Source organism: Pterocles gutturalis, unplaced genomic scaffold (assembly GCF_000699245.1).
Source record: "Pterocles gutturalis isolate BGI_N339 unplaced genomic scaffold, ASM69924v1 scaffold3239, whole genome shotgun sequence".
Classification (NCBI taxonomy): Eukaryota; Metazoa; Chordata; class Aves; order Pterocliformes; family Pteroclidae; genus Pterocles; species Pterocles gutturalis.
Window position 1 is genome coordinate 1 of NW_010130316.1, and position 15,473 is coordinate 15,473.

General features: G+C 44.7%; 1 protein-coding gene across 1 annotated transcript; it reads left to right on the top strand.

The window, feature by feature from the left end:
* The first annotated feature begins 2,346 nt into the window (after positions 1 to 2,346).
* GATA2 (GATA binding protein 2) lies at positions 2,347 to 7,605 on the top strand. Its single transcript, XM_010080163.1, has 3 exons — positions 2,347 to 2,521; positions 5,536 to 5,661; positions 6,467 to 7,605. Exons 1-3 carry the CDS (start codon positions 2,477 to 2,479, stop codon positions 6,764 to 6,766), a joined length of 471 nt encoding a protein of 156 aa, XP_010078465.1. The 5' UTR covers positions 2,347 to 2,476; the 3' UTR covers positions 6,767 to 7,605.
* Positions 7,606 to 15,473: the final 7,868 nt, after the last annotated feature.

The window sequence follows — 15,473 nt, forward strand, 5'->3', positions numbered from 1 at the left end:
ATGTTTCCCACCGAGAAAAAGCTGGCCTCAGCCAGCCGAAGGGCTCAGGCTGGACTCTGCTCCCCCAGGTCAGTAAACCCCCCCCCCCCGGTGGGTAAATAACCCCCCCCCCCCGGATGACACGTGGGGGATTTCTATGGATAGGTATTTCTCCTTCCATAATGTCTCTTCGTTAACACGAACCGAGGCCCCAGTGCAGGATGAAAGTGAAACTTACTCGGCCGGGCTGCTCCAGATCGCAGAGGGCCTTACTTGCTTCACATTTTACAGAAGCTAAAGTTCAAATACAGTTTACATACCAGTGCGAAAGACTAAGGTGTCCAGTCATCGCTAACTTACTCCAGTCTAACTTTAACTAGAAAATAAGCTTGCCTTTTTTTTTTTTTTTTTGTCCTGAACCAGACCTACTCTGCTTCCAAACCCACCGCAGATCCTCTCCCTATTCACAACCCTTCCTTACATCTCTTCTTACAAGTGCAGTCCTAAATCGGCAAACTAGGTGATGGGCAAAGTTTTGATCCCACTTTGAAATCACACTAGTTGTACAACTAGACAAACAAATTAAGCCAATTTGTGTAATTCTACTAGCCTTCCTGGTTTAACATCCTCAGGCATGGAAGGAAATGAAATCTGGTGTATTGCGATTGGGTTTAGATAGCCCTTTAAAAATAAATGGCTATATGTGCTTTTGTGTGAGTATTCTTATATATCATTGCACATCTCTGCTTATGAACACATCACATGCATTTATTTTTAAAGCAGACAATTTAGAAATGCGATCTCTTAGGAGTAGTTTTGCGACACAAATATCAGCTATTTTACAAGCTTGTCAGCTCTGTTTCAAATAGCTCCTCTTGAGGGGAAAAACACTCTCCCTCTGCTATTATTTAAATGCAATTGCTACTATGTATATGTATTTTTTTAGTAGTGCAGAGAGTAGTGAGGAAAGGCTATTATGAGCCCGAGCCTCCCGGGTTTGGAAGCAAGATTCAAGCCCCACGTCTCTGAAGATAAAGGGATCTCAAGTAGCTTTTTCATTTTTGTCCTGTACTTGCCGATGATTTTATTAGGTGGGGGAAGTAAGGAGCTTTTTTTTGTTTTATGGTTGGTCTTTTTTTTTTTTTTTTTTTTCTGTAAGGGAGCCCCCTGTGCGAGGAACTGGGGAAAGTTCGTGACCACTTAGTGTTTTTGTAGGAAAACTAAGACTCACGACACGACGACTCCTGCAGCTTCCTGCCCTAGGAGGGACAAAAGCTCCAAATGCAGCGCCGCAGAGCTCCCCTCATTTTTCACTCTAGACTGTGTTGTTTAAAAGCCACCCACTCCCTAGATTAAAGGAGACACAAGCCCCGCTGAACTCGACATGGCCTGCTTCAGTTATTAGCAAAAAGAATTTCCTCTCCAGTTAAATACTGTAGGATTTGCATAAACTATATTAAGAGCGATTTCTATATTAAGCAGACCTGCCCTCGAACCATCAGAGGCAAATGAACTTTTAGCAGAGAGCTTTCTGAGGCAGAAACAGATATCTACAGATATCTAGGAGTTACGTGCCGGGTTGTAATACAGCCATTCGACAATGCCGTGTTCCCCATGTTGTGCTACTAAAACTAATAATGAAGCAGTAATAAGGTAAACTGCTCCGTCCAAAATCCAAACTGTATTGTTGAAAAAAATTACAGAAACAAAAAACAACTCAAAGCCTGTTTTTTACAGTAATTTCCAGAGTGCTTGCTGAAACTGAACTTTCTCAAAGATCAGCATTAATAGTGTTTTTCTGCCTTTGGAACAAAATTCATAACAGCCTTTGGCATTCTGTATCCATTCCCAGTCTGCTCGGCTTTACTGTCTCCTCCCGTAGCATTTGCAACAAAAAAAGTGAGCACAGAACAGGAGGTCTTTTTGCTTAGGTTTAATTCTACAAAACCTCTTCCTTTGACTCCTTACCAAGCTGTGTGTTTGTGGGGATGTGTGTTTGTGTGCATGTGTCGGTGTGTGTTTGTGGCAGAACAACCCAGGATCTGACCCTCGGAGTGCAGCAGACCCGGGAGGGGAGCAGTGCCCGGCGCAGCTTAAGGGAGTTCTCGTTACTGGAACGATAACTTCCAGCTGACACAATAAGAGTGTCACTCTTTCTCACCTTGCAGAGAGAACTGCCTATTTCTGATCATGACATAAAATACTCACTGGAGTGCGGGCGTTCTCAGACCGCTGAGCTCCTTGCTGCATGTGCTGTAGATGTCACTGCTGGCTGATTGTGTTTGAATTTTAACACGCTGTTTTGACTTCTGGAAAATGCCTAAAGGACAATGCAAAAAGATTTTGTGAATTTGTTTTTAAAGAAAGAATTCCGGTTTCTTCGTGTTTCCATTTAGAAGGCAGAGAGTGTGTGAACTGTGGAGCAACTGCTACCCCTCTCTGGAGAAGAGACGGCACCGGGCATTACCTGTGTAACGCCTGCGGGCTCTACCACAAAATGAACGGTCAAAACCGACCTCTCATTAAACCTAAACGAAGGCTGGTAGGTGTCTCTCTTTCTCCTGGCTTTGGGGATAAATTAGGCAAAGGGACCACACGCAGGCAGAAGTCAAACGGGTCTCATCCCTGCTCAGCCCCTGCGCGGAGCCGAGCTGTACTGTACACGGGGGTCAGTCCCATCGAGGTCACTGCTGTGCCTCGGGGCAAGATCCCCCTCCTCCACCCCCAGCCCTGGCATCCCCGGCACGGACCACCGCAGCCCACCGAGCACACCTCTGTCCCGAGCCTCCCTGCCGCTCACAATGCATGCGGGATATCGTGTATCCGTCTCCCCGTTTATCCTCGGATGACAGCTTTTAATTTAATTCCTCATTTATTTGGCCTCTTGGGATGTTTTGGGGCACAGACTGGGAGTGAAAGGGTTATGAACGCGAATGTCCTCCACCATGTACTAAAAAAAAGTTCCAGCTCCAAAAAGCAAAACAAATCAGATGAGTCAAAGCTACTGCTCCCAACTTAATAATTATTTGTGTAAAAGCCATGAAGTAATTTTCACTCTTATATTCTCTGGCAATATTAATATTGGTTCCCTCTCCAGACAATCCCCTACTGTTTAAAAAAAAAAAATCCTATTATTTTTCCATGGAGTCACCTATACTTTGTATTTTCATTTGAGTGGTTTTAAAAAAATGTCCTTTCTAAGCTCCTGGTAGTAGTTTCCTATCCGGATATCTGTACGTTAAAGATAAGGAAACTTTGTGTATCTGTTTCCTGACTCTAAAAGCTTTAGAGAGTTTCTATAGGCAAGCCTTGCCAGTCATGCTTGCTGTTTTGAAATTTCTAATACACTCTACTCCACAAATAATGCGTAAAATGCTGAGAATAATAAATATATTTTTTTGGAGCTTTGTGATTTATGGTGCCTAAGTCTCTTAGCTATTTGTGGGCACGTTTCAATGAGGTTTGGAGAGCAGAAAATTGGCATTACTGCTCTAACACTGGGATGGGATACAGAAGATTTCTGTCATGAGTCAGAATTCCAGCTATGCAAGCTTCTTAATGACTTGCCTTCTAAAGTGACTGACATATAGAAAAATGTTAAGACAACAGTGTAACATTATCGTCTCTCAGGCTCAAGTGCTTTCCAGGCTGAATGGGACAGGCCACGGAGTTAAGCAGCATAGCTGGGTATCAGCAAGCCATCTCAAATATGCAAACACGGGTCTCCACCTTCCTGTGTGCTGGGAGGCTGGTACGCTCAGCTCACTGCGAGGGGCTCGGGGGGCACGACAGAGGTTTTCTTTTAGTTTAGCTGGTTTCATGTTTTGTTTTAATTGATTTACAGCTTTGTTTATTGCCCCTTTTTCCACTGGAGTTTGCTTGTTTGTGGGCGAGCGGAGATGGCCATCTTTGGGAATCTGTTCGTCTGACATGCAATAGCAAAGCGATCGGATTAATAACGGCCGTGTTGGGAAGTCTGGCATTAATTGTGTTTGGGTTGCATGAGTGTACTTGCAGTAGGGGGTACCCCCTCTCTCTGCCTTTGGCCTGTTCTCACAGGCGAGTGAGGGACTGGAATATATGAGTCTCCGAGGGCCTGATTCTTGCCTTAAGCTGCTGAGCCACCCGTCAGCTTTAGGGATGTTACAGAGGGCCATGGTGTAAATCAGGAGCGAGCGAGAACAGAACCGGGTGCTCTTCCTTTGGGAGCCGGGTGGGTCTGTGCTTCGAGCGGCACCCAGCTCGGCAGCGGAGCCACAGGCAGGGAATCACACAGAGTTCTCCTTTGGGAAACCCACCGCTCCGGGGCTCCGAGATGCCCCACACGCATTACCATGAGCTTTGCTGCTGCTTCGCCCCGTGGCTCTCGGTGGCTAATTGCAGAAGTATCCAGGGAGCAAGGCCCTGGGGAAATTACCACGATTGATACGCATTCGAAAGTAAACTCTGCTAATTTAAGGAAAGAAAATACCGAGTGCTCAGCCTTAATCCAATTGCACAAAATGGACTGTGCTTTGCCCGCTTCCAGAGGCAGGGCTGAAGCTTTCTAATACAAAATTATTTTCCAAAATGCAGGGTGCAATTAGTCCATCGGTAACGCTTTATATGATAGCATGCTTGCACAAAGGGTGTATTGTGGGGTCTGCTAGACAAGGGCCCATCCAGAAATTACTGGCTGCCTGCTGTTCTACTTTTCCTGTTCTTGTTTTGGGAGCTGGGTATATGTTTGGGCATTTTTCTTTCCCCCCACCTTGGTTTCAGCAGTACAATAGTTTTAGAAAGGGTGGTTGGTGGATTTTTTTTTTTCTTTTTTCTTTTTTCTTTTTTTTTCAAGACAGTTGTTTGAGGGCTTGTCAGCCAAGGAACTGAGTAGGGACAGAGGTGGCAGACGGGTCAGCACGAATCATTGCTGCAAGGCATGAAATTTGGTTTGCTAAATATTTAAAGAAAGTTGGAGCCGGTTTTGTTTTGTCCCTTTCACTTGTAAATGGAAACTGAATTTTCAGTGATGGCTCTGATAAATACTGCATCCATTTAAGCAATGCGGTTGAGTTTTCTTTTGTGTCCATCTTTAAAGGGCCAGAGTACAGGTAAAAATCACATTCTTTAAAATAATTCCCTCTTTACAAACCCAGTCCCAACATTGGCACAAACTAAATCAGTCATTTAAAAAAAAAAAAAAAGGCAAAAAAAGGTAAATGCGTTTTCATGACACATTATAGAATCCTGCAAAGGGAAAACCTAAACAAATGGGATGTTGTTTCCCCCCTAAAATTTTTGTTTGTGGAGTCAGAGGTGCATTGTTTCTCTCCTTACATCCCCTGCACACATGATGCCATGGGGCTTGAAGCTGCCGTCTGCACAGGAGAATATTTGAATTTAAACAAAAACCTAACAGCCACAAACGTAAAACTAACATCTCTCCTTCAGCCCTGATGCTCTGTAAAATCTCAGTAACTAGTTCTACCCAACCTAAATATTGAGTCCAACCTGACCTTTCTCATGCTCTCCCTCCTCCTGCTGATCCATTTTTAATTTTCTTTTTCTTTTGGTTAGTCAGCGGCTAGGAGAGCAGGGACTTGTTGTGCCAACTGTCAGACCACCACCACGACCTTATGGCGACGCAATGCAAACGGGGACCCAGTTTGTAATGCCTGCGGACTCTACTATAAATTGCACAATGTGAGTATTTACTCATCTCATGTGTCGCTGCTTGCCTAGCTGGGATTGATGTCTTAACTGCATGGTGTACACCAGGCTTTTATTGCTTTCAGGGTTTTGGTTGTTGTTTTATTCCTTCCCCTGTCTCTAAGGTTCCCCTGGGAAGTGACAGCCATTCTTTGTCAGCATAGTGATGCTAAGTTCAGTGACATTACAATGTATTAGCTTGGCTTCTAACGCTTCGGCAAATCAGGCAAAATAGAGCTACCACACTTGGTTTTAACTAAGCGTGTTTTGTGTGCTCCAGAAACACAGAGCCCATTTGGAATGGCCTCTGTGCAAAAATTAATCCCAATGGGGCATCTTCATTGTGATTAAAAAAAATAATAATATCTAAGGCTTTGTTTTATTACAATTTTTTGTTACAATCCTAAACAGGAATCCCTTGACATGTTGGAATGTTATTTAAACTGTAAGTAACAGAGGTTAGTGGTACAAGATTCCTCATGTCTTAGGACTGAATTTGGGTCAACGTGTGCCTCCTGGTTTGATCTCTTCTATTAGGAAATGAATGAGGACTTCGGGAAAGAGACTCATCAGCTGCCAAATTCAGTTCAATTTGTTTTTCATGTCTGGGGGTTTTTTGTGTGTGTGGTTTTATTAAACAAATCAATATAAACAAGTTCTGCAGAGAGAAACACCATTTTCTTTTGGCCAGAAAAAGGTCTCCATGCAGGAAAAACACATGGGGGCTGTCCAAATATTTTCATTTTTGCACAATAAGGTCATTTTGTCTGCATGAGCCTGATTTTCTCATTTCTTGCAGGTGAACAGGCCTCTGACCATGAAAAAGGAAGGAATTCAGACCAGGAATAGGAAAATGTCCAACAAATCAAAGAAAAGCAAGAAAGGCTCCGAGTGCTTTGAGGAACTGTCCAAGTGCATGCAGGAGAAATCATCTCCCTTCAGCGCTGCCGCCCTTGCTAGTCACATGGCACCCATGGGGCATTTGCCACCTTTCAGCCACTCTGGACACATCCTACCGACACCTACCCCCATCCACCCATCTTCCAGCATCTCATTTGGACACCCACACCCGTCCAGCATGGTTACAGCCATGGGATAAAACTCGATGACCAAGAGACCCACGCAGAGATTACGAACATGGGGCTTTGCCTAAGACGACACCAAGTAAGAAACTGTTCTGCCAAGAGGAGAGTGTAGGGATGGCAAAAGGGGATCTTTGCTCCCATGTGGTTTAACTCTTAATGCTGGACTCAAACCTTGCAAATGATGGGTCTTCTGCAGAAACGTGTAGTGGTGCCTGTAATGCACTTTGCCTCCTCAGGTATAAGGAAAAAGAACTCACCTGTTTGATACTTACCGGTCCAGCAGGAAGCAAAACGTGGCAGAAGCTGAAGGAAAAGGCTTGGAACTGGCTTTCCTTTCTCTCTTTGTTATTACTGTGAATATTGTAAAGAGATATAAGCAGCTTCCCAGGATGGAATCGGCTCACTGGAAGCCAGACATGCTGGATTTCTATCGCGGACTTTGTTTGGGATGGGGAAAAAAGAGGAAAAAAAAAAAAAAGGACATCTTTATAAAAACATAATTTTTAAAATGAAATCAAACACAAAGTCATATTTATTTTACTCTTGTTTTCCACACAAAGCCTCAACCCCTCTGATAGCATGTTTTTGTGCTGTTGTTTACAATGGCTACCCTGTAAGAAAACCTGCCTTCAAACCTGGGGGCGGAGGGGGAACACAGTCAGCAGCCCCCTTGGATTAGCTCCATCCATCTTCCATACCAAAATATCTACTAGGAAGGGGGAAAAGATCAGAGGCGGGGGGGCAAGCAAAGCAAAAATGTATCCATAATCCAGGATTTTAATGTGCCCAAGATGATGATTATTTTGACACAATTTCATTTTTTTCCCTAACGTGAAAGATTTATTTAAAAAACCAGCCCCCCTCCCACCTACCCTATTATTCCTCAGAACAGCCAGCTAGATCAGACAAACTTTTGGAAAAAAAGAAAACTCTGGGGAAGGCAATCCTGCACTAGCGAGGGGTAAGATACAGGCGTTTACCAAACGGTGTTGCAGCTAACTTCTAGCACAGCAAAAACCATCACAAGGGCATACAAAACCATCCAACTCTCAGACTTTAGAGGTTGAAGCATTTAGTTCTGTTGTGTTGGGCAGCTGTCGCTTAAAAATGCAGATGAGCTGCTTGGGTAAACTCCCAGCAGCCTGGCCACCACGTCCACACCCAGCGCCTGCTGTCTCGGGCATCCAGGCCCCGGTGGACTTCACAGGGAGGAGGAAGAGCAGAAATGAGGTTGAGATCACTGGAGAGGGGAAAGAGAGAGACAATCAGTTTGAGCTTCACACATCCGTCAAATCCCAGACACAGCGACAGCTGATGAGACAAGGGAAAGCATCGTTCTAAGGGGAACGTCCGTTTTCCGTAGTGTATTTTATATGAAAAAAACCACAAAAACAAAAAAAAAAAGAAAGAGAAATTTTAAACCTCCCATTATTAAACCATATTGTACGTAAATGACCGAAAAAAAAGCTATTGCCAATGTGAAGTGTATTCTATTGATTGTTATGATCCGATGCCTCTCGTGAACACAAGCTCCAATATAACATACAATGTACATATTTAGCTATACTTCTGATGAAAATGCCCCAATGAACAGAGGGGTTTGATAATGTAAACCACGTAAGCTTAACTCTGTGACAAGCTTTTTATTTTATTTTTTTTTTAATTTTTAACTTTTTTTGTTGTTGGGGTTTTTCTTTTTTTTTTTTTTTTTTGATCAAGCCAATTGTATCTTTACTGCAAAAGTCCTGCTTTAAAGAAAAAAAAAACACAACAAAAATAAAAATAGATGTACATTAATTTTTTTTTAAACATGTAATTCAAATATTTGATAATGAATTAAGAACCGAGCAGCCACGAAAGTTCTGGTTTCCTCCTTTTTCTGGTCTGCATAGGCATATAGGTGCACTTTGTAAAGAAGTGGAAATTAACAGGAAACTAAATTAGTTGGGAGAAATTATCAGAATTTTTAATCTACTGCGGTAAAAAATTGCGTCCTTTTAACTTTTTACCTTTTACAATGGTACAGTTGTACATTATTTGTACCCAACTCAAATTTCTGTAGGATTTGGGCACGGGGGCGGGGAAGGGATGTGGGTGGAAGACAGGGATTACTGATACAGTTGACAAAGTGCAATATATTGTCAGTCACTGCAGCATAGACAACGGCAGTCGAGATTTAAATTATTTTGTACTTGTATCAGCATAAAAATTCTGCAGTATTTTCTGTTTTTATTTTAATTTTTTTATTTTGCTTATTTTTGGATTAGTGAACTAAGTTATTGTTAATTATGTACAACATGTTTATATATTGTCTGTAAAAAGTGTATGCTTTCCTCATATTCCTTCAAGGTGAATATTGCTAAGAATAATAAAATACCCTTTTTGTGAAAGTACCCGTGCCCAGCTTCATGTCATAAAGGCTGCTTCTAACAGGGAGAGAGGAAAAATTATCGTCCTCATTGTTACCAGTGGAATGACTAGCTTAAACTTTATGCAGAGCGGTCTATTGATATTTCAAAAACCTACCAGCCTAGGACAAAAAAAAGTAGTTGGTGAATGATTTAGTATAAAAAGCACAGGTACAAAAGCTCATTCTGCGCTGTTGTTTTGGGGTGAGGAGGTCATGCAGTTAAGCTACTGAAGTTTCTACATCAGTTTAAAATCAGCCACACCGCAGATGATGAACTGCGGTTTCTCTGGACTTTTTTTTTTTGTTGTTGTACTTTTGGGTTGTTTTTTTTTTTTTTTTTAAGTGTTTGGATAAATACTTTTCAATTAAAAACGATTTTTAAAAGCACTATAAAGGCAGAGAAGCAGCCAGCTGCCTGTTGGGTTTTAAGGCAGGGCCGGTATTAGACTGGGCAAAGTTCTCCGCAGGTCCTTGCACTGCTCCAGCAGGCAACACCGCCAGCTTCGAAACCTGTTTCTTACCATTTGGCATCACCAGTGGTGCCGTGAAGGGAGCAAGGAAGCCCGGAGCTGCTCAGCGCTGTCCTGGGAAGAAGGGGTGCAGCTGGGGGTGCAGGGGGGTGCGCACGCGGGCTGGGATGTGAGGATGGAGGGGAGTGCTTCCCAGACAGCTCTCCCGTGGCCAAAACTTTGTGGCTGCTTTCATCACCGGTTGAGTCAGACCCACCCAAGGAACTCCTTGGGGCCTTACAGAGTCAAGCGAAGCCTTGCAAAGTGCCCCTGCCACGCGTAGGGGTGGGTGCTGCTGCTACTAAAACAGTATTTTCAAGAAAACTGCTAATGAACTTTGGGTTTCCTCCTTTGGCCCCCCTGGGAGTTGCATCTCACTTCTGTGGAAACTAACTTGGGGATAACTCCTTACTCATTAAGAAAAAAAATAACCTGAGTTCCTTTTTCAGTGTGTGTGTGCAAATTCCAGCCCTTTCTGTCACTGCTTCTCTTTAACCGTGCCTCCTCCCCAGCCCTGCTTGCGAATGACGAGGAGCCGCAGCAGCTCTGGATGTGCTGAAGAAAGCAGCCGGGACCATCCCGCATCATTTCAGATGAGTTAATCATCTCTCTACCTTGTTTAGCAAGGCTTAGTGCAAACACCCATTTATTAAAAAAAAAAAAAAAAAAAAGCAGTTTATAGCATACCATGCAAGCTTAATTTCAAAAGAAATGTTCGTTTTCAGACAGGTTTAAAATGGGGTTCTAACTACACTCAGCCCCTCTCTTCCCCTATTGGAATAGCCGAGACGAGGAGAGAACACGAGAACTAACATCACTTTAAAATAACTGAGAATAATCAAGCTATTTGCTTTGGTTGCACATTTACACCCTTGTTCAGACTTTGATGAGGGCTTGCCTTGGTGCTGCTTCTCTGCAGGCATTTCACCGGCTGGGTCTGATCTGCTCACAGAATCCGGGCCAGAATCCGCCAGCTTTTCAGGGGGGGCACCCAGGGGAGCGTGCCTCTTCAGAGCGGGGTCTTCAGCAGTTCCTGCAGCGCAGATAAGAAATAATCCCGTGTTTGTCAGGTGGCACTAATCTGTGAAAGATCAAACCATCTCTCTGCAACGTGTGTATCGTGTTTGTCTCCAGACGTTTTGCACGGCGGAAGGAAAACAAACAGCAGGGAATGGAAATGGAGCAAGTGTGGAAAGTTCAACGTAAAGTGTAAGCACAGAGCAGCTATAGAGGCAACAAATTGGGATTTACGGTCCTTTCACTACCACCAAACACTGGGGGACAGGCTTTTTGTGAGGGTGGAACCCTGACATTACTTGCCTTTAGTTCCCAGTGTTGGGATTATTGTTTTAAGCCGTGCTTAATTGTCATGTCTCCACGGCCACATCAAAAGCCAAGAAGATTAGGTTACAGGGAGTGTTTGATGTCAAAATACAAAATAAATAAAAGGAAAGCTGAAAAGGTACCGTATTTTCCATGATGTCCAGTGAGGTTTTTGCCTCAAACATTTTTATTTTTTTTTTTTAAATTTTGCAAAGGTTGCACTTTCAGTGAGAAGATTTCATTTACTTACTTCCAGCTGACTCCACTGCTTTCCTGCAGCAGCTCAAAAGGGTTAATATCCCCTCTTTGATGGCAAACATGGTATAATTAACGCAAACTTCTTAAGTATCCTGGTGACCTGTAGATGGCCACATGAGAATTTTGTTATTTACTGACTTGCCAAACGTTTATTGCTTATAGCAGGACAAGTGGGAAGCAGGCATTAATTTCGATGCTGTTATCTGTGATTGCGTGTGAAGTTCAGAGCAGAGAGTGCCTATATGTCAACTGCAATTAAACATTTCCCTATTTTTTAAATTAATTTCCCGTTGGTGGAAGGGGTTGGACTGGCAGCTTTGCAAACTGAAATCCTGTCCATCCACAGAGCAGGAGCCAGACACAGGACAACTTCCTCTTACCTGCAGGCTGCAAAAGAAAACAGTCTGGCGCCATGGAGCATTTGATCTTCGGCTTCTCCGCAGAGACAGTCAAATCAGCACCAACTGTGGCAGGGCACAGAGGAAGATTTTGTGGTGTGACATCTCCCCTTGGAAACCAGCCTGAAACACACCAAAACTGAAGCCAAAAGTAGCTATCAGGTGAATATGTTCATTTATCACCAACCTGGACAGGATTAGAAAGCGTGACCTAGAAGTAAAATGCTTTGTTTAGCCCAACTCCCTGGGCCATCTGGTCCTCACAAGTAAACATTTCTAAGTGAGATTAAGTGACTGTTCTTTAAGCATGGTGATATGAGTTCAAACCAGGCTGCTCTGGATCTAACAGATCAAACCTCAGCACCAGGGCAGCCGGCTGGTGCCGATTCAGAGACACCATTTGCTTGAACAGCTTTGGGTGCAATTCTCCGCGGTGCCGGCTTTGCAGTCGCTCCTGACTGAGCCTGATATGCCTCTGTCAGATCCAAAGCTCATCCTAAATCCAGGGCTCAGATTGCACCAAGGTGCTGCTGGGAGGTCAAGGGGCCCATCAGAAGAAACTCATGGGAGAGACTGCATGAAGAACTACACTGCATTTGCAATAAGAACTAAGTTGCATTTCTGAGCACCAAATGCAATCGTAGGGTAGGAGATACAGCAGAAGAAACATCCAGCAGGTAGTGACACAAAAGAGAACTAACCCCTCCTTCAGGGAAAGGCTTCAACATACCATTGAGGAAGGGAACTGCTACTGTTTGGTCTATAAAAACTGAATCAGGGAAGTATAACGTTAACCCAGCCCATGTGGCAATGCCAGGGAGAAAACAGCTACCTGCCTGTATCCCGCTCCCGTGCCTCTCCCTGTAGTTCTGCACTCTGGGCTCCAGGGAGTTATTTGGAGGAAAGTTGGCTCTGGCTCAGGAGGGTCAAGAGCACGTATAAATCATTTGGAGTTGAGCCTATCCATGCCAGAGCGTGAACATGAACCCTTGTTTCTCCTAAACACTTCAATGCTTCATCAAAGTCTTCCCCAGTGCTTTTACTTTCCTCTGGAGCTTGGCTCAGCTCTGCCTGCTCTCCATCAGGCGGACGGCACAGCAGATTGCCTTACCTGGGACACAAGAGCATTAGGTTAGCTGTTTTGGTTGTGATTTTTTTTTCTCTCTGTTTCTTTCATTTGCTCCCGACTGTCCACGTTGGCATTCTGGTAGCAGGTTATACAGCTAGAGTGATTTCAGGGTGCCCCTGGAAATCCCTACTGGAATTTGCTAGAAAATTCAGATTAATTTACTATCTCCTGCTGTATTTCAGTCCATCTACTATATTTTTTCTTTTCTTTTTTGGAGACCCTTGTAAGATTTGGAAGTAAAAGCACCCCATTTGGAGAGTTAATATGTTAGAAGAGAAGTAGATGAACAAAAAAGAACAGACCAAAACCGTTCACGTAAGCTTTGCGCCCGCAGACATTCCGGGCTGTGCACTATTTTTCTCTATCCAAGCGTAACTCCCACCAGCACAGGGAAAACGTTCTTCATGAAGCAGCACGTCTCTGGAGACAGACCACTGCCTGACTGGTGCCAGGACTCACCCCAGTCCCTCACACGTTCACTCTCTGATAACAAGCAAAGTCACAACGCTCCATGCCTCAGTTTCCCCTTGCAAAACAGGCATGAAATAGCCACGACCTGCCCTGTCAGCTACGTACAAGTGTTGACTCGCTCCAGTCTATCAGACTTCTGGGCAAGTTCTAACAAATGTCAGTGCATGGTGTGTACTGATAGGCACAGGGAAAGGGCACAGCGCTCTCCTCTCCAGGTTAGAGGCTCCTCCCTGCCATTGCTGCCATTAGCCTCTCCATCCAGCTGTCTGTGGCAAAAATGACACACTGGAGAGATTAGTCACCGGAGTGCATCACCCGGCTGCTCCCGACGGCTGAGCACTCGCACAGAGCCCCGTGCACACGCACACGCCTGCACGCACAGCCGCCAGCCCCAGCCCATTGTGAAGCTGCCCTTTCTCCATCTCCCATGCTGTCAGCCCCTGACCTTCCTTTCACATGCACTAATGGTCACTAGAAAACTGCGAGAGAACACAGTTGCCGTATTAAATAGCCCTAATTTGTCTCCAGGCCTTTCCCCTCCTCCCCCCACCTCGGTCTCCCGCGACTTAACATTTAAACCAGCTGAAGTTTACAGCAAATCAAAGCCTCCCTATGAGCCCAGATTGTCTAAATACAGAAAACAGGAAGTGAGTAACCTTCAACGGGAAATTGTTCATCCGATGGAGGCCAAGACCCAAGGCTTTTCAGTCCTGCCCCAGCACAGGCAGACACAGCGTGTACCGAGCGGACACTGGGCGTTCTGCAGGAGGGAGTGGTTTAGGGAAACTTTTGCTTCTCCTGCAGTTACATTGCCGCGGCTCCAAGGAAGATGGTGCCCGTGCCTGTGCAGAACAGCAGACGGGCATTTTGGGAGGGTTATGAAGGAGATTGGGGGTGGGATGGAGAAGCAGACAAGGAGTGGAGGAGAAAAGAGAGAAGATGCATGAATCCAAACTAAAACCGCCTCGTGCTTCCTACGAAGGTGAAGGTAGCAAGAGTGTACCACAAGCGGCTTTGGGCTGCTTCCAGCACACAAGGGTGGGAAGAGATCTTGTGCGACAGCCCACTTGGTGATGAAAAGGAGAACACTTCATTTCCTAGGCAGAGAGAATAATAATTTATTTTTGTAGAGTAACTTGCCTGCTTCCCCCCACCAGGAAAGATCCCAAATTATGTTACCGGCTGTTTATCTAAGGCTTATATTATTCACTACTGAATTGCAACCATTAGTGGGGTGGAACACAGCAGCTGTTTAACAACTCAAAACAATGCCCCTTTTTTTACGGAAGGTCATATTAAGATCCTCTCTAACTGAAGGTGAACTTCTTGCTACGTGCTGCATCCACTGGGATAAAGCTTTGCTCTCAATTACACTTCTGCCAGAATCGCAAAACTGCCAAAGAAACTGGGATGCACAAACACATCCAAGCATGCCTGAGTCCTTCCACTCCAGCTCTGGGCAGGGCTAATGACCCACGTACCACAAAGTGGCCCCTGAGTCATAGATAGCGTTATTCTGACCCCCTTGGAGCCTGCACCTATGCTCATATGCCAGTTTTGCTCCGGGCAGATATGGGATAAGCACCAGCACCAAGCCTATGGTCTCTAATTTGAGAAATGGACAGAGGGAAAGGCACGGTCTGATTTGGAGTTTGGCTCCGCTGGGGCAGAGATGGGGGTTGGCTGGTCCTGTCCCAGTTCCGTGCCCCAGGGCTGGGAGTGCTCCAGATGAAGGGCACTGCTGGGGCAGATGTGCACACGTGGTGGGACGGTCAGTCTCCAAAGGACATTCATGCAGAAGGCACAGCTGGAATGAGACCTGCCTGGCTGGGATGGAGCAGCTCTGCAAAGACTGGGGCTTGAGAGAAACGTGCAGCAATGGGTAACCGCTGTGTCTTTTGAGGAAGACAAGTTAGAGATGAAGCGTCTAGTTAGATCCCTCTGCTGCAGCATTTCAAATATTGCTCTGAATTTACCTTTTAAACCAGTTTTAGGCAGAAATATTTTCCCTCTTGCTCCTACAGTCTTTTTCTGCAATGATTTCCCCAGATTTCTCATGGTTTATTAGGTGAGTAAAACCAGACTTGTAGCATTTGCTTCACACAGATTTTCCCTCTTGCATAAAAATTAAGTTTAGTTGGTGGTTTTGCTAACAAACCAGCTGGCTGGGAGAAAGATGCTCTCAATCAAATGGCCTCGCTGCCTCTCTGGGGAGAACTTAGT